At 45.3% G+C, this 21,639-nt stretch overlaps 1 protein-coding gene across 1 annotated transcript in view; it reads left to right on the top strand.

Moving 5' to 3' along the window:
- The first annotated feature begins 3,286 nt into the window (after positions 1–3,286).
- LOC143961695 (C-type lectin domain family 10 member A-like) overlaps positions 3,287–21,639 on the top strand; it is a 56,613-nt gene continuing 38,260 nt past the window's right edge. The window contains exons 1-3 of the mRNA XM_077471014.1: positions 3,287–3,453; positions 13,971–14,054; positions 16,245–16,355. Of these exons, the coding sequence (XP_077327140.1) occupies positions 3,420–3,453; positions 13,971–14,054; positions 16,245–16,355 (229 nt within the window). The 5' untranslated portion in view covers positions 3,287–3,419. The remainder of the gene's footprint in view (positions 3,454–13,970; positions 14,055–16,244; positions 16,356–21,639) is intronic.

The following is a 21,639-nucleotide window of genomic DNA, read 5'->3' as shown; positions in this document are numbered from 1 at the left end:
AGTGTGGGCATCCTCGGGGGGGCTGTGCTGATAATCGATCAGCACAGACCCCCCCTGTCAGAGGAGCAGCCGATCGGCTCTCCTCTACTCGCGTCTGACAGACGTGAGTGAGGAAAAGCCGATCACCGGCTTTTTCTATTTACACTGTGATCAGCCGTGATTGGACACGGCTGATCACATGGTAAAGAGTGTCCGTCGGAGACTCTTTACCGAGATCGTAGTTGCCGGGTGTCAGACTGACACCCCGCAACAACGATCGCCGCGATGCGCGCCCCGGGGGCACGCAGCGGCTCATAATCCTGATCACGTCATATGACGTCCAGTCAGGATTATGCAACCACTTTGCCGCCGTCTATTTGCTATAGGGCGGGCGGCAAGTGATTAACGAATTAAAACGAAACAAAACTAAACACATTTTTTCCTTTTGCACATGTCTAACCAGTTATTCTCTGGTGACATCCTTCATTTTGTCTCAATGTAACTCAGCTGCACCTGAGAACCTCCCATATGTGAAAATACACTATATTATCAAAAGTATTGGGGCGTCTGCCTTTACCCACACATGAACATTAATGGCATCCCAGTCTTAGTCCGTTGGGTTCAATATTGAGTTGGCCCTCCCTTTGCAGCTATAACAGCTTCAACTCTTCTGGGAAGGCCGTCCACAAGGTTTAGGAGATGTGTCTATGGGAATGTTTGACCATGCTTCCAGAAGCGCATTGATAAGGTCAGGCACTAATGTTGGACGAGAAGGCCTGGCTTGTAGTCTCCGCTCAAATTCATCCCAAAGGTGTTCTATCGGGTTGAGGTCGGGACTCTGTGGAGGCCAGTCAAGTTCTTCCACCTCAAACTCGCTCATCCATGTCTTTATGGACCTTGCTTTGCGCACTGGTGTGCAGTCATGTTGGAACAGGAAGAGGCCACCCCCAAACCGTTCCCACAAATTTGGGAGCATTAAATTCTCCAAAATGTCTTAGTATGCTGATGCCTTAACCACTTAAGGACCACCTCACACCGATATAGGTCGGCAGAATGGCATGGCTGGGCACAATCACGTACCTGTACGTGGCTCTTTAAGTGCCCAGCCGTGGGGCGGCGGCGCGCTCCCGACCTGGTCCTTAGCTCCGTGACCGTGGCGGTGGGACCAGCGGACCCGATCGCTGCTGGTGTCCCGCAAAAGGGTCACAAAGCTGAAGAATGAGGAGAGGTCTGTGTAAACAAACCTCTCCCCGTGCTACCTAGTGTGGCTGTCACCTATCGTCTCTGTTCCATTTTATAGGGAAAGACGATCAGTGACATCACATGCCAGGCCACGCCCCCTACAATAAAAAAAAAAACATAACGTCACACATAACCCCTACACTGCCCCCTAGTGGTTAACTCCTTCACTGCCAGTGTAATTTACACAGGAATCAGTGCATTTAAATAGCACTGATTGCTGTATAAATGACAGTGGTCCCAAAAATTTGTCAAAAATGTCCGATGTGTCCGCCATAATGTCGCAGTCACAATAAAAATCGCTGATGGCCGCCATTACTAGTAAAAAAAAAATATTAATAAAAATGCTATAAAACGATCCCCTATTTTGTAAACGCTATAACTTTTGTGCAAACCAATCAATAATCGCTAATTGTGATTTTTTTTCACCAAAAATATGTAGAAGAATACGTATTGGCCTAAACTGAGGAAAAAAAATTTTTTTATATATTTTTGGGGGATATTTATTATAGCAAAAAGTAAAAAATATTGCATTTTTTTCAAAATTGTCGCTTTATTTTTGTTTATAGCGTAAAAAATAAAAACCACAGAGGACGCCAATTTTGTTTGGGAGCCACGTCGCACGACCACGCAATTGTCAGTTAAAGCGATGCAGTGCCGAATCGCAAAAAAGGGACCTGGTCCTTTGGCTGCAAATTGGTCCGGGGCTTAAGTGGTTAAGAGTTCCCTTTACTGGAACTAACGGGCCAAGCCCAACCCTTGAAATACATCTCCACACCATAATCCCTCCTCCACCAAATGTGTTGGACTAGTGAAGGCAACTTGTGAAGCTCTGGTGGACTCCATGCCCAAGAGGATTAAGGCAGCGATGGAAAATAATGGTGGCCACACAAAATATTGACACTTTGGGCCCAATTTGGACATTTTCACTTAGGGGTGTACTCACTTTTGTTGCCAGCGGTTTAGACATTAATGGCTGTGTGTTGAGTTATTTTGAGGGCCCTTTCACACTCACAACGCACTGTAGTTTTAGTGCCGCTTTAGAATCATTTTAGCAGCGCTTTTCGGTTAAAAGCTCCCCGCTAGCGGCCAAAAAAGGGTTAAAGTGCCAGCAAAGCGCTGGTGGCGCTGTCTGTTGGGCAGGGGCGCTGTGTATACACCGCTCCTAAAGCGCCTCAAAGAAGAGGCTTGCATGACTTTTGTGACGTCCCGCCAGCGGCCTGTAAAGTGCCTCAATGTGAGAGGGGTCTTATACAAGCTGTACACTCACTTACTTTACATTGTAGACAAGTGTCATTTCTTCAGTGTTGTCACATGAAAATATTTACAAAAATGGGAGGGGTGTACTCACTTTTGTGAGATACTGTATATATATATATATATATATATATATATATATATATATATATATATATATATATATAATTTTTTTTTCTTTAGCAGAGACCCTAGAGAATAAAATAGCGGTCGTTCCATTATTTTATGTCACACTGTATTTGTGTAGGGGTCTTTCAAACGCAATTTGTTTTGGAAAAAAATACACTTTAATGATTTAAAAAAAAAAAAAAAAACACAAAGTTAACCCAATTTGTTTGAATAATGTGAAAGACAATGTTACAACAAGTAAATAGGTATTTCAGATTTTCTTTCTTATTTTCGGATTCTCTTTCTTTTTATTTTTTTTTGCTATTTTCGGATTTTCTAATTTACAAATCTACAAATGTACGAATTGCCATCATAAGAAACAATCCAAAAAAAAAACAAAAAAACGAATGAAACAAAAGCGAACACATTTTTCGGCAGTGCACATGTCTAACTAGCACATGTCAGAGTTGTAAAATCGGGCTTGGGCATTAAGATTTGTTTTACCCTTGGGGGGCGAAGGGGTTAAAAATGAATGAAATAAAGTTCTTGGCGCTCCGATGCGGTGCAGTTTCACTTTAAATATCCTGTCCCCGAGCGCTGAAAACAATTCTGTGTAGTAATGATACATAAAAAATATTACAGAACTCCACACACTTCCTCTTTTTTTTTTTTTTTCTTTTTTTTTTTTTTGCATTTTGAGTTCCTTAAACGAGACTTCCTAAAAGCACAGAATAGGGTAACACCTACTTACAGGAAAAGTTCTAAATGAAAACACAAACAGATGTTGTAGACGCAGAACTTTCAGGGCACGGAATCGGGTTTGTCCGCCGCGTGCGATGAGGGGAACCGAACATCTGAAGATGGAGCCAGGTAGGTCATAGATGTGATCATTAATGAATACCGAGGGAGGTGGGAAGCCTGACAAAATTACATTTAATATTCTTAACCACTTGGAAGATTTATCCCCCTTCGTGACCGGGACATTTTTTTTAAATACGGCACCGTGCTACTTTAAACACTTGCTTACCGGGCACTTAAATTTATTATTATTTATAATTTTTTTCCCACAAACAGAACTTTCTTTTGGTGGTATTTGATCACCTCTGCGGTTTTTATTTTTTGTTAAAAAAATGTAAAAAAATACTGAATAAAAATATATATATATATGTATATGTGTATGTGTATGTATATATATATATATATATGTACATGTATATATATGTATATATATATATATATATATATATATATATATATATATATATATATATATATATATATTATTTTGTTATAAAATTTAGCAAACAGGTAATTTATCTCCTTCATTGATGTACGCTGATGAGGCTGCACTGATGGGCACTGATGAGCTGCACTGCTGGGCACCGATAGGGTAGCACTGGTGGGCACTGATAGGCGGCACTGGTGGACACTGATAGGAGGCACTGATGGGCATCTATAGGGTGGCACTGGTGGGTACTGATAGGCGGCACTGGTGTGCACTGATAGGTGACACTGAGAGGTGGCACTGATGGGTGGCACTGAAGGGAATTGATAGGTGGCACTGGTGGGCACTGCGAAGTGGCACTAATGGGTGGCATTGATAGGTGGCAGTGATGGGCACTGATGGGTGGCAGTGATGGGCACTGATCGGCACTGGTAGGTGACACTGAAAGGCAGCACTTCTAGGTGGCACTGATGAGGCACTGATTGCCACTACTGATGGGCATTGATAGGTGGCACTTGTGGGCATTGATAGGTTGCACTCATGGGCAATGATGGGTAGCACTGGTCGGCACTGTAGGCACTGGCAGGTGGCACTGGCAGGGGGTACTGATTGGCACAGAGGAGGCAGAGGAAGAGGCAGATGTGCCTCTTTTCTCTTCGGGGACCGATGTCCCTTGAACATAAGCTGGTGATCGATTAACAAGCTTTTGTTTACACACGTGATCAGCTGTCATTGGCTTCCAGATGCCAATAAGCCCCCCCACCCACAGACCCCCACAACCACAGCCCAGGGTTGTGGGTAAGAGGCCCTTGTCCCCATTAACATGGGGGCAAGGTGCTTTGGGGTGGGTGGGGGGATAGAGCCACAGCGATCACATGATAACAGCAGTTGGCTGGTGATCTGTCCGGTGGACACAACAAGTGACAGATGACGATGGAGCGTGGCCCATGGCGAGATCCTGGGAGGACATCATATGACATCCTCCCAAGATAATGGCGCTCCCACTCGGCCATCATATTACAATAGGCCGGGCAGGAAGTGAAAAAAAAAAATATGAAAAATATTGCAGAAAAAATAATAGGCAAGAGAAGAAGGATAAGATAAGCTACGATAAAATCCAAATACCAATCTGCCCAATGTAGCTCATCATCCTTTTACTAAGAATTTCTTTATGTTGTAAACTGATAGAAATAACTTTTACAACTCAACAGGAATAAATGACTCACTGGCGGTCATCAATATTTATCTATTATGAGATGGGATCTTATCTATTTCATGTTCTCATACAGTTATCGTCTCGTATATTTCATGGTCACCTCATTTCACCTACTTCTTCTTTTCCTTCCTTCGTATTTTCTATCTTCCTATTGCAACAGATATTTTAGTTCCTTCTAGACTTTCAGGAAACGGATCAGCACAACCTCTACAATTTCCATCATAACACCAGCTGTTGGTGACGTGCTTTGTGATAATAAATTTAATTCTTATCATCTCTGTAATTCTAATAAATACTGTACATTAAAATAATAAAATTTTAAAAAATAAACATATTACCTGTAAAATAATTTTTTTTGGGGGGGGGGTAAATTATGGGACTCAGGAGAGGGCAGCGCTATTACTCCTTACTCACAGGGTTATACGCCATCTACAGGTGATTGGACACTGGCAAAAAAAGGCAGGAAGTCCTCCCCTATATAAAAACCCTCCCATCCAGAAAGTTCTTCAGTTTTGTAGTATATTTTATACAATGTCCATGCGGCCTCCAATATGTAGGCTGCACTATTCGTATACTACAAACGTGAATAACCACTTCAATACCGGGCACTTAGACACCTTCCTGCCCAGGCCAATTTTCAGCTTTCAGCGCTGTCGCAATATGAGTGACAATTGTGCGGTCATACAACACTGTACCCAAACAATTTTTTATCATTTTTTTCCCTCTGTTTTTTTTTGGGCAAAAAAAAATAAAAAAAGACCAAAAATTTTGGAAAAAAACAAGTTTTTCTTTGTTTCTGTTAAAAATCTTTGTAAATAAGTATATTTTCTTCTTCAATGACGGGCGCTGATGGGCACCGATGAGGTGGCACCAATGAGGTGGGACTGATGAGGTGGCACTGATGGTCACTGATAGGTGTCACTGATAGGCGGCACTGATGAGCACTGATAGGTGGCAGTGATGGGCACTGATAGGTGGCACTGGTATGCAGCACTGATGGACACTCACAGGGGGTACTGATGGGTACTCATAGGCGGCACTGATGGGTACTTATGTGTGGCACTAATGGGTACTTATGGGTGGCACTGATAGGTGGGCGCTGATGGGCACGGATGGGCACTGATAGGTGGCACTGATGGACACTGATGACACTGGTGGCACTGATGACACTGATGGGTGGCATTGCTGGGCATCATATGTTATATAACGGTGCCAGTCAGTGCCCATTTGTGGGCAATGATTGGCACAGATTGGGCATAATTTACACATGTGGATGGCCATGAGATACATACCTGGCCATCCACATGTTGCCCCCTTCCCTGGTGGTCCTGGCGGCTCTCCTGGTGGTTTGTGTGGGCACCCGAGGGAGGGCTGCGCTGATAAATAATCAGCGCAGACCCCCCCTGTCAGGAGAGTCACTGATTGGCTCTCCTCTGCTCGCGTCTGTCAGAAGCGAGTGAGGAAAAGCCGATCAACGGCTTTTCCTGTTGACATCGTGATCAGCCGTGATTGGACACGACTGATCACATGGTAAAGAGCCTCCGTCGGTGTAGCGGTGTGTCAGACTGACACACCGCACCACCGATCGCAGCGATGCGCGCCCCCACGGGCACACGGCGGCTGTTATCCTGAAGAAATCCCAGTAGGACATCCTTCATGGCGATTGACAAATTGAAACTCAGTTGATATATTTGTTTAGGTCGTACAAACCTTTTCGGTCTCAATATCAAGTGGGATGTGAATGCTTTACAATAGTTAACTTCTCCTCCTAAGGTTTTTATTCACATAATTCATTGTTTGTAATTATATGAATTTGAATGTTTTTTATTATTATTGAATTGATATGTTTTTTTAATATAATTTTTTTTAAAAGGAAGTAAACTCTGTTTTTTTTTTCCTCTTTCCCCCTTCCCTGCAAAGTAAAGGCATAATGTGCTAGTATGCAACGAATACTAGCTTATTATGTGACACTTAACTGCAAACGAAGCTGCAGGCCGCATCCAACTTCGCCCGTCTTCCTTCCGGAGCCGCGGTCAAGACACTGACTTCTGAAGAAACGGCCACGGTTGGCCGTTTCTTCAGAGCGCATGCTTAGGAGATATTTACAGTACCTATAGGTAAGCCTAATTCTAGAATCAAAGTGTAGAGCTGTCATACATAGCCTTATTTAAATAAAGTGCATATAGTCCATCTATTATATAAAAAAAAGGGGGGGGGATAATAGTCCAAAAACCCCAACTAGACATCCATAGAATGAACTTGAAGGGGTGTTGATTCAATATTCAATCAGTGAAGACACCCAGTGCTCCCCACAGGATAGATAGGGCAAATATATCTGCTTACCAGATATTAAGACCTCCCAAGACCTATATGCCCATCAGTGAGCATTCACCCCTTATTATGGGTATAACCAGTGGCGGAACTACCGCCATAGCGACCCACGCGGGCGCTATGGGGCCCGCAGCCGAGTTGGGGGCCTGGTGAGTGGTGTTAGTGGGGGGGTGCTGGCCGCTCCGGGTGACACGCTGGAGTAGCGGCAGCCGCCCGCATCACTAACACTGCTCTCTGTAGTGCGGGTGCAGGGACACAGCAGCACGGACCGTAGCCGCCTCCCCCTCCTCTCTGTTTACATCCACAGAGGAGGAGGAGCTTACTCTGGAGGGACACACACGGCACTGTGTATCAGCGCTGAGCGCTGTTCTGAGGTATGGGGGGGGGGGGGGTCTGCACTGAGTTCGGGTCTGCACTGAGTTCGGGTCTGCACTGAGTTCGGGTCTGCTGCACTGAGGAGGGTCTGCACTACTGAGGGGAGTCTCTACTGAGGGGGGTCTACACTACTCGGGGGTCTGCACTGACGGGGTCCTGCACTACTAGGGGGGTCTACACTACTGAGGGGGTCTGCAATACTGAGGGGGGTCTGCACTGAGGGGGAGTCTACATTACTGTGGGGGGGGGGGTCTGCACTACTGTGGGGGGAGCCTGCACTACTGAGAGGGAAGTCTGCACTACTGAGGGGGAGCCTGCACTACTAGGGGGTCTGCACTACTGAGGGGGGGTCTGCACTACTGAGGAGGGGTCTGCACTACTGAGGAGGGGTCTGCACTACTGAGGGGAGTCTGTACTGAGAGGGGGTCTGCACTACTGAGGGGGGGTCCTGCACTACTGAGGGGGGTCCTGCACTGAGGGGGGTCTACACTACTCGGGGGTCTGCACTGAGGGGGGTCTGCACTGACGGGGTCCTGCAGTACTAGGGGGGTCTACACTACTGAGGGGTCTGCAATACTGAGGGGGGTCTGCACTGAGGGGGAGTCTACATTACTGTGGGGGGGTCTGCACTACTGTGGGGGGAGCCTGCACTACTGTGGGGGAAGTCTGCACTACTGAGGGGGAGCCTGCACTACTGAGGGGGAGCCTGCACTACTAGGGGGGCTGCACTACTGAGGGGGGTCTGCATTACTGAGGGGAGGTCTGCACTACTGAGGGGGGTCTGCGCTGAGGGGGGAGTCTGCACTACTGAGGGGGGAGTCTGCACCGCTGGGGGGGTGTCTGCACTGAGGGGGGTGTCTGCACAGAGTGGGGTCTGTAATGGGGGGGTGTCTGCACTACTGAGGGGTGTTTGCACTGAGGGGTGGGCGTCTGCACTACTCGGGGGGGTCTGCACTACTTAGGGGGGAGGTGTCTGCAATGCTGGGGAGTGTCTGCAATGCTGGGGGATGTCTGTAATAAGGGGGGTGTCTGTACTGCTGGGGGGTCCTGCACTGAGTGGGGGTCTGTAATGGAGGGGTGTCTGCACTACTGAGGGGGGAGTCTGCACTACTGAGGGGGGTCCTGCACTGAGGTCGGTCTGTACTGAGGGGGTGGTCTGGACTGGGGGGGGTGTCTGCACTGGGAGGTATTTGTACTGCTGGGGTGGTCCTGCACTGAGGGGGGGTCTGTAATGGGGTGGTGTCTGTACTAAGTGGGGTGTCTGTACTTGGGGGGAACTGTACTAAGGGGGGTGTCTGCACTGCTGGGGGGTCTGTACTACTGAGGGGGGTCTGTACTGCTGGGGGGTCCTGCACTGAAGGGGGGTGTCTGCACTGGGGGGGTCTGTACTAAGGGGTGTCTGCACTGGGGGGGTCTGTACTAAGGGGGGTCTGCACTGAGGTAGGGGGTGTCTGTACTAAGAGGGGTGTCTTTACTGCTGGGGGGTCTGTACTGAGGGGTGTCTGTACTGCTGGGGGGTCTGCACTGTACTGATGGAGGTCAGCAATGCGTGTCCTTCAGGGGCTGCATACAGTATACTGCATACTTTGTTGTTCGAAATGAATATAAGCTGTTGCCTGGGTACTGTGCCACATGGGTGAGGTAATCTGTTGTTCAATGGCATTAGTTAATTTTTTTTTTGGGGGGGGGGGGGCCCATACAACATTTTGCTATGGGGCCCTGTGATTTCTAGTTACGCCCCTGGGTATAACTGCATCAGCTGTTCAGCCAACTTTGTTGGGTTCCACAAGTGTATCCCCCACAGCTATCACCAATCAGAGTCCGGTCACACAGTGTGCCAGATTCTCTGCTCTCACAGCAGCCGGCGATCTCTTTCATGCCAGTAGTGGACTCCTCCTCGTAGTCCTCACATCCAGTGAATAACTATGAGCTCCTCATTGAACTTGATGATATCAGAGAATCTGTGACTGCCCAAGTGTAGGGGAGATCTTCTATAGCAGGGATATGCAATTAGCGGACCTCCAGCTGTTGCAGAACTACAACTCCCATGAGGCATAGCAAGACTCTGACAGCCACAAGCATGACACCCAGAGGCATGATGGGACTTGTAGTTTTGCAACAGCTGGAGGTCCACTAATTACATATCCCTGTTCTATAGGCTTACCTATAAGCAGTGGCGTCGCTAGGGGGTGACTTTTGGGGCTATAGCCCCGAATCTGGGGCCCATAGCCCCGAGTCTCTGCAGGGGTCCTCAAGGGGGGGAGGCTCTCTGGGGACCCTGATGTAAGCGGGGGGCTCTCTGGTGACCCTGATGCAAGGGGAGGCTCTCTGGGGACCCCGATTTAAGGGGGAGGCTCTCTGGGGAACTTAATGTAAGGGGCTCTCTGGGAACCCTGATGTAAGTGGGGGGCTCTCTGGGGACCCTGATGTAAGGAGGGGCTCTCTGGGGACCCTGATGTAAGGGGGCTCTCTGGGGGCCCTGATGTAAGTGGGGGGCTCTCTGGGGACCCTGATGTAAGTGGGGGGCTCTCTGGGGATATACACACACACACACACACGTATATTACTGTATATACAGTGGTGTAAAAAAGTGTTTGCCCCCTTCCTCATTTCCTGTTCCTTTGCATGTTTGTCACACTTAAGCACAAAATGCAATTTGTAAATGAAGGTGTTTATTATTAAAGGTGAAAAAAAATCCAAACCATCATGGCCCTGTGTGAAAAAGTGATTGCCCCCTAAACCTAATAACTGGTTGGGCCACCCTTAGCAGCAACAACTGCAACCAAGCGTTTGCGATAACGTGCAATGAGGCTTTTACAGCGTCCTGGAGGAATTTTGGCCCACTCATCTTTGCAGAATTGTCCTAATTCAGTTACATTAGAGGGTTTTCGAGCATGAACGGCCTTTTTAAGGTCATACCACAACATCTCAATAGGATTCAGGTCAGGACTTTGGCTAGGCCACTCCAAAGTCTTCATTTTGTTTTTCTTCAGCCATTCGGTGGTGGACTTGCTGGTGTGTTTAGGATCATTGTCCTGCTGCAGAACCCAAGTTCGTTTCAGCTTGAGTACACGAACAGATGGTCGGACATTCTCCTTCAGGATCTCTTGGTAGACAGCAGAATTCATAGTTCCTTTTATCACGGCAAGTCTTCCAGGTCCTGAAGCAGCAAAACAGTCCCAGACCATCACACTACCACCACCATATTTTACTGTTGGTATAATGTTCTTTTTATGAAATGCAGTGTTCCTTCTACGCCAGATATACTTGGACACACACCTTCCAAAGAGTTCCACTTTTGTCTCATCGGTCCACAGAATGTTGTCCCAAAAGTCTTGGGGATCATCAAGATGTGTTGTGGAGAAATTGAGACGAGCTTTGATGTTCTTTTTGCTCAGCAGTGGTTTTCTCCTTGGAACTCTGCCATGCAGGCCATTTTTGCCCAGTCTTTTCCTGATGGTGGAGGCATGAACGCTGACCTTAACTGAGGCAAGTGAGGCCTGCAGTTCCTTGGACGTTGTTGTGGGGTCTTTTGTGACCTCTTGGATGAGTCGTCGCTGCGCTCTTGGGGTAATTTTGGGCGGCCGGCCACTCCTGGGAAGGTTCACCACTGTTCCATGTCTTCGCCATTTGTGGATAATGGCTCTCACTGTGGTTCGCTGGATTCCCAAAGCTTTGGAAATGGTTTTATAACCCTTTCCAGACTGATAGATCTCAATTACTTTCTTTCTCAATTGTTCCTGAATTTCTTTGGGTCTCGGCATGATGTGTAGCTTTTAAGGATCTTCTGGTGGACCTTACTGTGTCAAGCAGCCCCTATTTAAGTGATGCCTTGATTGTGAACAGGTGTGGCAATAATCAGGCCTGGGTGTGGCTAGAGAAATTGAACTCAGGTGTGGACAACCACAGTTATAGTATTTTTTAACAAGGGGGGCAATCACTTTTTCACACAGGGCCATGATGGTTTGGATTTTTTTTCACCTTTAATAATAAACACCTTCATTTACAAATTGCATTTTGTGTTTACTTGTGTTGTCCTTGACTATTGTTTAAATTGGTTTGATGTTCCGAAACACTTAAGTGTGACAAACATGCAAAGGAACAGGAAATGAGGAAGGGGGCAAACACTTTTTCACACCACTGTACATGTGTATGCCTGCCCAAGCATATGAATTTCTTTACTATGCCCGCTATGGGCTCTAGCCCCAGATCTTTTGTAGACATAGCAATGCTCCTGCCTATAGGTACAAAGTATAAAAGAATAACCTCTTTAATTGCAATGTAATTTAAATACATACTTTTTAGATAGTAATGAACTTTTCTGAGCACAAGATGGCGCCATTATTCCTCGATTAACAGTGTGGGCAGATGGGGTCTTTTTGGCATATTACAATTAAACATTAAAGTGGAGTTCCACCCTAAAGTGGAACTTCTACTCATCTGATACCTCGCCCCCTCCAGTGCCACTATTGGCATCTTTCAGGGGGGAGGGAGGACAGGATACCTGTCTTTGACAGGTATCCTTTCTCACTTCCGGGAGTCCGGGCCACTGGCTGTGACGTCACCGCGGGGCTCCCTCCTCCTCCCCTGGCCGCGGGTTCTCCTGGTGAGAAGCCGAAAGACTACACTGCTGGGGTTCCCTTACCTGCAATGGCGGTGGCAGCACCCGACAGCTGATGGAAACATCAGCTGCAGTGCCGACATCGAGGGACTCCAGGACAGGTAAGTGTCCTATTATTAAAAGCCAGCCGCTGCAGTATGTGTGGCTTTTAATTTTTTATTTTTTTTGGCTGGAACACCGCTTTAAGGCGCCTTTTTTATATCAGATTGAATTTTTACATTTTTGTTTTTTTATAATTTATATGGCCGAGTTCCCTTTTTGCTCCAAATTAAGTTGTTTCGTTTATTATTCAATGAGGACTGTCTTGACATTTCCAGTTCCGGTTCCATATGTAATGTTGATCGCTCCGGACCCGGCGTTATTTCCGGTCCCGGATACTTATGGATCCTCCGGACCCTGGAGCACAATTCAGATGGAGAGCCATCATATCCAGCCTCCATCCTATATAAAGTGCTGTGCAGACCTGTGGCCACGCCCCTGATTATGTCTTTTCACGACAAAACGCGTTGGGTAGAGCCTGGACACGTGACGTTGCCACGCACGGGATTTCAGCCATCTTGTTGGTTAGAAACGCGCCTGCTGTTTGGATTGGCATGCTGCCTTTATCTTTATTGCTTGTGAGTTTTCTGGTGTGCCTAAATAAACGTTGAGTGGCCTTTAATGCTAGACAATGAGGCATTTTGTGTTCTGCTCCCTGACCTTTGCATGGTTTGGTGCCCCCTTTGGTGGAGTGTCCATTTCAGAAGATTCAAAGCTACCAGGAGGCCATTTTGGGTATTTTGATTGTAGTTGATGTTGAACGGAGCGTTGTTGACCACTTCTAATCTGGTGGTCCACAATTGAGGGTAAGAGGCCCTGTGCACTGTGGTGGTGGAGGATATCTTTCATCACCCTTTGTGGTAAAGTGAACTTTTTTCGAGGTGCTTCTTTCAACTCTAAATACCACTATTTAGACCAGTGATTCTCAATCAGGGTTCCGTGGAACCCTAGGGTTCCTCCAGAGGTTGCTAGGGGTTCCCTCAGCATTGGGCCATTTCTGCCTCTCGGAAAAGTTCCCACCGACACCATCAAACTTTTTAGCTATCTGTAAGGAGGTAATTCTTCCCAATGAGGATCATTATTCCCACTGACCATCACACTAATATATCATGAGTTGTAGATTTCTAATTTTTAGCAGGGGGTTCCCCGAGACTGGAGAACTATTTCAAGGGTTCCTCTGGGTTGAAAAGGTTGAGAAAGGCTGGTTTAGACTGTGAGAGATTTGGGTATATTATGTGAAAGCCCTACATTTATATTTCCATGGTATGTATCACTGGTGAAACAACAAGATGGATCTGCCAGTAACTTTACAAGTCTCCATCAATGAACTCCTGACACGTCACAATATACATCAATATTATCATATTTCACACAATTTTGGACTCCAGTCAGTGACTTTGCCTAGGCTGAGATGATGTCATCAGTCTGCTGCAGGCAGGAGCAAGCATTTGTCAGCACAGCCCAAAACTGAAAAGAACGTTGGGTGGGGAGTATACATTGCACCATTATATCGATCGCATTGCCTAAATATCCTCCCTGGAATCTAAAGTACTTATATGAAGGTCTATGTTCCTCTACAGGGCAATCTTCTCAGGAAAATACGTATGCCAATGTAAGTGATCTTGATTTACAGAGGAAGAAGAAGAATACAGAAAAAGTCAAAGGTAAGTTATTATAATGAGGGGTGTCCTCTTCATTCATTGTAGACAGCTGAGGACCTGAGTCTTCATTTATAGGATACATGTCTACTAATACTAATACTGCTATACTGGATCTATAACCCAGACCAACCAATCAGATATCACCTCTTACTATGTCTGTATAAAAGCCTACATTTCATTGGTTGCCCTGCTTCGGGATTCGTTTCACGCCTAAATACAATGTATATTATATAATTGTATGTAATATATATATATATATATATATATATATATATATATATATATATATATATACACACTATATTGTCAAAAGTATTGTGACATCTGCCCTAACAGGCACATGAACTTTACTGGCATCCCAGTCTTAGCCCTTGTACACACGGTCGGACATTCCGATGGACAATGTCCGATAGGACTGTGTTGTCAGATAATCCAACAGTGTGTGGGCTCCATCGGACAGTTTCCGTCGGAGTATCCGACGGACCAAGTTTTCCAGCTGGGCTATAAAATTTTCCGACAACATGATCCGATTGGACTTTGTCTGATCATGTGTAGAGAATTCCGATCGGACAAAGTGCCACGCATGCTCAGATCAAATTCCTACACCAAAGCTATTGGCTACTAGCCTGAACGTAGTCCCGTCCTAACGAAATAACGTCATCACGTTAAGTACGATCCGATTTTCTGACAACTTTGTCCGACTGTGTGTATGCAACAGTTTCGGACAAAATCCGACGAACGAAATCCGACGGATTTGGTTGTCGGAATGTCCGACCGTGTGTACAAGGGCTTAGTCCGTAGGGTTCAATATTGAGTTGGCCCACCCTTTGCAGCTATAACAGCTTCAACTCTTCTAGGAAGGCTGTCCACGAGGTTTAGGAGTGCATCTATGGGAATGTTTGACCATTCTTCCAGAAGAGCATTTGTGAGGTCAGGCACTGATGTTGGACAAGAAGGTTTGGCTCATAGTCTATGCTCTAATTCATCCCAAAGGTGTTCTATCTGGTTGAGGCCAGGACTCTGTGCATGCCAGTCAAGTTCCTCCAACCAAAACTCGCTCATCCATGTCTTTATAGACCTTGCTTTGTGCACTGGTGGGCAGTCATGTAGGAACAGGAAGGGGCCATCCCCAAACTGTTCCCACAAAATTGGGAGCATGAAATTGTCCAAAATGTCTTGATATGCTGACGCCTTCACTGGAACTAAGGGGCCAAGCCCAACCTCTGAAAAACAACCCCGCACCATACTCCCCCCTCCACCAAATGATTTGGACCAGTGCACAAAGAAAGGTCCATAAAGACATAGATGAGCGAGTTTGGGTTGGAGGAACTTGAATCCTGACCTCAACCGGATAGAACACCTTTAGGATGAATTAGAGTAACTGCGAGCCAGGCCTTCTAGCCCATATCAGGCCGGTCAAGTTCCTCCACCCCAATCTCGCTCATCCATGTCTTTATGGACCTTGATTTGTGCACTGGTACAAATTATTTGGTGCAGGGAGGATTATGGTGCGTTTTTCAGGGGTTGGGCTTGGCCCCTTAGTTCCAGTGAAGGGATCTCTTAAGGCATCAGCATACCAAGACTTTTTGGATAATTTCATGCTCCCAACTTTGGGGGAACAGTTTGGGGATGGGCCCTTACTGTTCCTACATGACTGCGCATCAGTGCACAAAGCAAGGTCCATAAAGACCTGGAGGAGCGAGTTTGGGGTGGAAGAACTTGACTGGCCTGCACAGAGTCCTGGCCTCAAAATGTCTTGGTATTCTGATGCCTTGAGACTTTCCTTTCACTTGAACTAAAGGGCCAAACCCAACCCCCTGAAAAAAAAAATATATAATTCCTCCTCTACCAAATGATTTGGACCAGTGCAAGGTCCATAAAGACATGGATGAGCGAGTTTGGGGTGGAGGAACTTGACTGGCCTGCACAGAGTCCTGACCTCTGTGTAAAGGCAGGTGTACCAATAACTTTTGACAATATTGTGTATCTACAGTTATAGTGGGAAGATCCATAATTCAGCAGATTATCACATCAATGTCATATTCACCCAATATAAGAGATTTGTATGGTGAGGTGGAGCACACACAGATGATCCGGGATGATATAAAATGTCTTTATATGAGATAAGAATTCTGTAAGGTTATTATACCCGCTGAATTATGCAGGATTATTCACTATCCTCTCTGTCTGTAGAGATCCCCGCATCCAGGAGTAAAGAGCACCGGGTCATACTGATTCTGGGGGTCCTCCTAATATTGGCCTTCATTACTTTGGTCATCCTCATAAGCTCCCTCTTCATTTTCTGTAAGTATCTTTATTGTAATTATCATTTGTGTTCTGTTTGTTATTGCATCAAAAAAAGAAATGACACGTGTAGGTAGCGTTTACTGCAGAAGGAGGCGCTGTTTTCTCAAGCCCCCCGTGTTTCCAGAGCCCACAAGTCTCCAAGCTGCGCCACGCTCCCGATACACCCAGGCTGATGAGGGGAAGATGTTTCTACAACTTGATTGGAGTCCACCTCTGGGGTTTTTTATTTTTTGCGCTATAAATGAAAAATGACTGAAAATTTTGAAAAAAAAAACACAAATTTTTCTTTGTTTCTGTGACAGAATTATGCAAATTATAAATTTTTCTTCATAAATTTTGGCCACAATTTATACTGCTACATATCTTTGGTAAAAATAACCCAAATTAGTGGATATTATTTGGTCTTTGTGAAAGTTAGAGAGTCTACAAGCTGTGGTGCAAATCATACAAAATTGACCTCATCTGATGTACTGGTACCCTATCTCATTTCTTGCGACCCAAAGAAGCCAGGAAAGTACAAATACCCCCCAAATTACCCCTTTTTTGAAAGAGGACATTCCAAGGTATTTAGTAAGAGGAATGGTGAGGTTTTTGATGTTGTCATTTTTTCCCACAATTCTTTGCAAAATGAAGATTTTTTATTTTTTTTATTTTTTCCCACAAAATTGTCATTGTAATAGGTTATTTCTCTCACATGGCATGTGTATACCACAAATGACACCCCAAAATACATTCTGCTACTCCTCTTGAGTATTTTGATACCACATGTGTGAGACTTTTCCACAGCCTGGCCACTCAGAGAGGCCCAACATGCAGGGAGCGCCATCAGGTGTTCTAGGAGCATAAATTACACATCTAAATTGTTGACTAACTATTACACTTTTGAAGGCCCTGGAGCACCAGGACAATGACACGTGGCACTGATGACAGATGGCATTGATACGTGACACTGATGTGGCACTGATGACAGATGCCATTAATACGGAGCACTGATGATACGTGACACTGATGACAGATGGCACTAATATGTGGCACTGATGACAGATGGCACTTATACGTGGCACTGATGACAGATGGCACTAATATGTGGCACTGATGACAGATGGCACTAATACGTGGCACTGATGACAGATGGCACTAATATGTGGCACTGATGACACATGACACTGATATGACACTGATGACAGATGGAAGTATGTGGCACTGATGACACGTGGCACTGATGTGGCACTGATGACACGTGGCACTGATGTGTGGCACTGATGACAGATGGCACTTATATGTGGCACTGATGACAGATGGCACTTATACGAGGCACTGGGGACAGGTGGCACTGACAGGCGGCACTGGGGACAGATGGCACTGACAGTTGGCACTGGGGACAGATGGCTCTGACAGGTGGCACTGGGGGCAGATGGCAGTTTATTTAACTTTTTTTTTGAACTTACGGCTGCTGCAGCCATTCATTTTTTTTCTGTCTCTGTGTGAGGAGGGAGAGCGGCACTGAGAGATGATCTCATATGTTTACATATGAGATCATCTCTCATTGGACACGCCGATCACGCTGTAAACGGCCGCTGTGATTGGCCGTTTACAGCGATCTGTGACTGGCTGTGTCCGAGGGACACGGCCAGTCACAGAACTTCCCCGATGCACGCTCTCAGGAGTGCGCATTGTGGAAGTAAATAGGAGGGCGTCCAGGGACGGCCTCCCGGCAGGTAGCGGCCGCGCTGTAGCCGTCTTTCGGCTATAGCGCGGGCGAGAAGGGGTTAAAAAGAAAAGAACTTGTTGCGCTATAAAGCTTAAAAATGAAAATAATAGCTGCTAACACAACATTGATGGTCACTTCCGAACTCCTCATCTCACTCTTAGCACGTCACTAGTCCCTCAATCAACCCAACGTTTCGTCACCAATGTGCATCTTCAGGGGCGTGGCCACGGCGTGCAACTCTATCCTTATATAGGCAGTGAATTAAAACAAATTACGGGAAATTGTAAGAGCGGCCCATACAGCGGAAACAAACGTCCGCGCGAACCGCAACCCGCGGACCTCGCGTGCGCTCCATTTACCGGAAATGACGCCAAAACGTACTTCCAGAAAGCAGATGGAATAAACGGAAGTGGCATGTAGCGGAGACGTCCTCAACCAACTCCACCGCAATTCCGGAAGATGGAACACACAATACAATGCGTTCCACAGACCGGAAATACCCATTATACCAGGTTCCTCGTAGTTTAAGGTGGGACCTTACCCCATTAAGTGATGTTTTAGACACCGGTGAATGGTTCCAGTTCTTTAATGATGCTGGTTTAAAACCAACCTCGAGTTATTCAGTTTCTCGTTGGGAAAAAACTGCAGAAACTACAGAGGGTGGATACAGAAATTTGTACCCTCAAAAAAATATTGAGAAGCGGAGGGGACAGTATAAACCCTATATCCCTCTTCCTATCACTACACAGAATCGGTTTGGTCCTCTTAGTGGCAGAGAGGGTCCATATACTGATGATAGGTATCTTGCTGAATATCCCAATAATTGGGATAATGATTTTCATCAGGAATATGGTCTCCTAGGACACTGATTAGGGACAATTGGTGGCAGGAATCTAGGTACTTACCTGCTTCCGCCTTTTCTGGGAGAGAGGGACAAATGGGGGGGGGGGCTAGTAGGGTTTTTTTTTCCCGAAGTACAACATTTCAAAAGGGGCATAGACCAGAAAGGAAGGGGTAGCAGAGGAGGGGGGAGAATCTGCACAAAAAAAGGAGGCGTGTTTAAAGGATTCAGGCCTTTTTAATCTTAGTAAGGCCCTCTTACCTAATGAAGAAAACCATGTCCTTAATCATGGCCTTAAATTCGCCCCATCTAAGTCCTTGAATAAATTTGAGACATTTGTAGATGTCCAAAAGTTTATTAGAAAAATAAGTATTCAGCGATATATGACGTGTAATTCTTACCATTCTAGTATTGCGACCTCAGTTGACATGAGAATTTTGAGGTTGGCCAATGGATCATTATTTAATCCTCCTGGTCCTGTGGCACCGGCCATTACAGTTTTTAAGGATTTGGTAACTAAGGATTTGCAGTTGTTTCAAATTAAAAAGAATAGGAGGGGAATATACATTCAGGAAAGGTCTAGAATTGCTTAAAAATAGAGATGGCATTGTGGTTCATCCTGCCGGTAAGGGAGGGGGGGTTGTTATACTTGATAAGGAGGCCTACAATACTGAAATGAGGAGACTTCTGTCGGATCAAACTACTTATTTACCTTTAAGGGGGAACCCCACTATCAGCTATAAGAAGGAACTTGTTGAGATAGTTGAGGTTGGCTTCCAAAAGAAGATCATCTCTAAAAAAGAGAAGGCCTTCTTGGTACTAGTGGTACCTAGGATGCCAGTGATTTATTACCTACCAAAGGTATATAAGGATCCTATTTGCCCCCCTGGGAGACCAATCATAAGTGGCATTGATTCGGTTACTTCCAGGGTGGGCAAATATATTAATCACTTTTTACAACCCCTCGTCGTACGAACTCCTTCATATTTGAGGGATTCCATGCAAGTTATTAATTTATTTGAACATCTTGAATGGAAAGATACCTTTATACTTGAAACCGATGACGTTTCCTCTTTGTATACTATAATTTCACATCAGCATGGATGGGAGGCTGTGGAGTATTTTTTACAACAAGATACTCTTCACTCTCAGCAGAGATCATTCATTGTGAGGCTTCTTGACTATGCTATGGAACAAAATTACTTTTGGTATAATGGCTCCTATTATGTACAGAGAAGGGGGGTTGCCATGGGGGCGAAGTTTGCCCCAAGCATGGCAAACCTTTTTATGGCTAAATGGGAGGAGGATGTCGTATATCAAGAGTCCAGGCCTGAGCTGGTACTCTGGAGGAGATATATTGACGACATCCTCCTCCTGTGGGATGGTAGCCTGGAATCCTTGAATGGTTTCATTCAGGATTTGAATGCTAACGATAGGGGTAGCCTCCTAACCCATGAAGCCAGTAGCACGGAAATTCACTTTCTTGATTTAAGGATTAGAGTCATTGATGGTAAGGTGGTTACATCAACTTACTTTAAGGAAACTGACCGTAATGATCTCATTAATATTAAAAGCTGCCACCATATGGCCTTGCTGGAATCAATCCCTAAAAGTTAATTTTTGAGGCTGAGGTGTAATTGCACCAATCTGGATGATTTCGGTAAGGAAGCATCAATGCTGAGAGCATGCTTCCCTGAAAAGGGATATAAAGTTGAAGAACTTGACAAAGCACTTCATATGGCTTTGGAGAGAAATAGAGATGACTTATTGGTGGACCCGAAGAGCAAAATGAGTCCTTTAAATTTTCTTTTATCACGGGTTACTCTAATCAGTACTATGATATAAAGAAAATAATGGAAAAACACTGGAAGATTCTCAGGGGAGATCGTGTGTTGGGCTCAATTTTACCGGAACGACCCAGAGTTGTGTACCGAGGAGTCCCCCCTTTGAAACAACAGGTTGCTCCCAATATAGTAAATCCACCTAAACAACTTTCCTTTTTTTTCAGAGCATGGGGGGCTTCTACCCATGTAGAAGGCGTTCAATTTGTAAATTAAATGCAAATACCAATAGAAGAACTGATTCCTTTCAGTCAACTTCCACTCAAGAATTTTTTTTCAAATCAAACTTTTTATCACGTGCTCCACTAAGTACATGGTGTATGTGATAAAATGTCCATGCTCAAAGCAATACATTGGCAGGACCAAACACATGCTTCACGGAAGACTCGAAGAGCATGTAGCAAATATTAAAACGGGGCTTTTCGAAAACACAGTCTCTCTAAGCATAATGGTTGGAAGTATGATCGAAACCCAGAGGGTACCACCTTCCTAGGCATTGACAAGTTTTGTGGACACTTGAGGGGTAGTAATATGGTGCGGGAGGTTTCACGTCTAGAGACTAAATGGATATATCAAGCCTGGACCTACACCCCATTCAGTATGAATATTGAATGGGATGTCAATGCTTTTATTAATAATAGCTGAAAATGTGCCAGTATTAATTATTCAGGATTAACAGCAGTCAAATGCAAATGTACAGTGTGTGTTTATGAATGTGTAATTGTATTTAAAAAAAAAAAATTCTCTATTTTGGAATCTGGCCACAAGGGGATGCCACTCCCGACGTCCATATGCACTCATAGTTTCTAACCCCATTTAGTATATTATGCTTTTTTGGGTTTAAGAGTGTGATATTTAATATATATTAGGATTAATCAGGTAACTAAA

The sequence above is a fragment of the Lithobates pipiens genome, unplaced genomic scaffold (assembly GCF_037356315.1).
Source record: "Lithobates pipiens isolate NorthernLeopardFrog02 unplaced genomic scaffold, aLitPip1_a1.2 Scaffold_8, whole genome shotgun sequence".
Taxonomy (NCBI): domain Eukaryota; kingdom Metazoa; phylum Chordata; class Amphibia; order Anura; family Ranidae; genus Lithobates; species Lithobates pipiens.
This window is presented reverse-complemented; position numbering and strand designations above follow the sequence as displayed.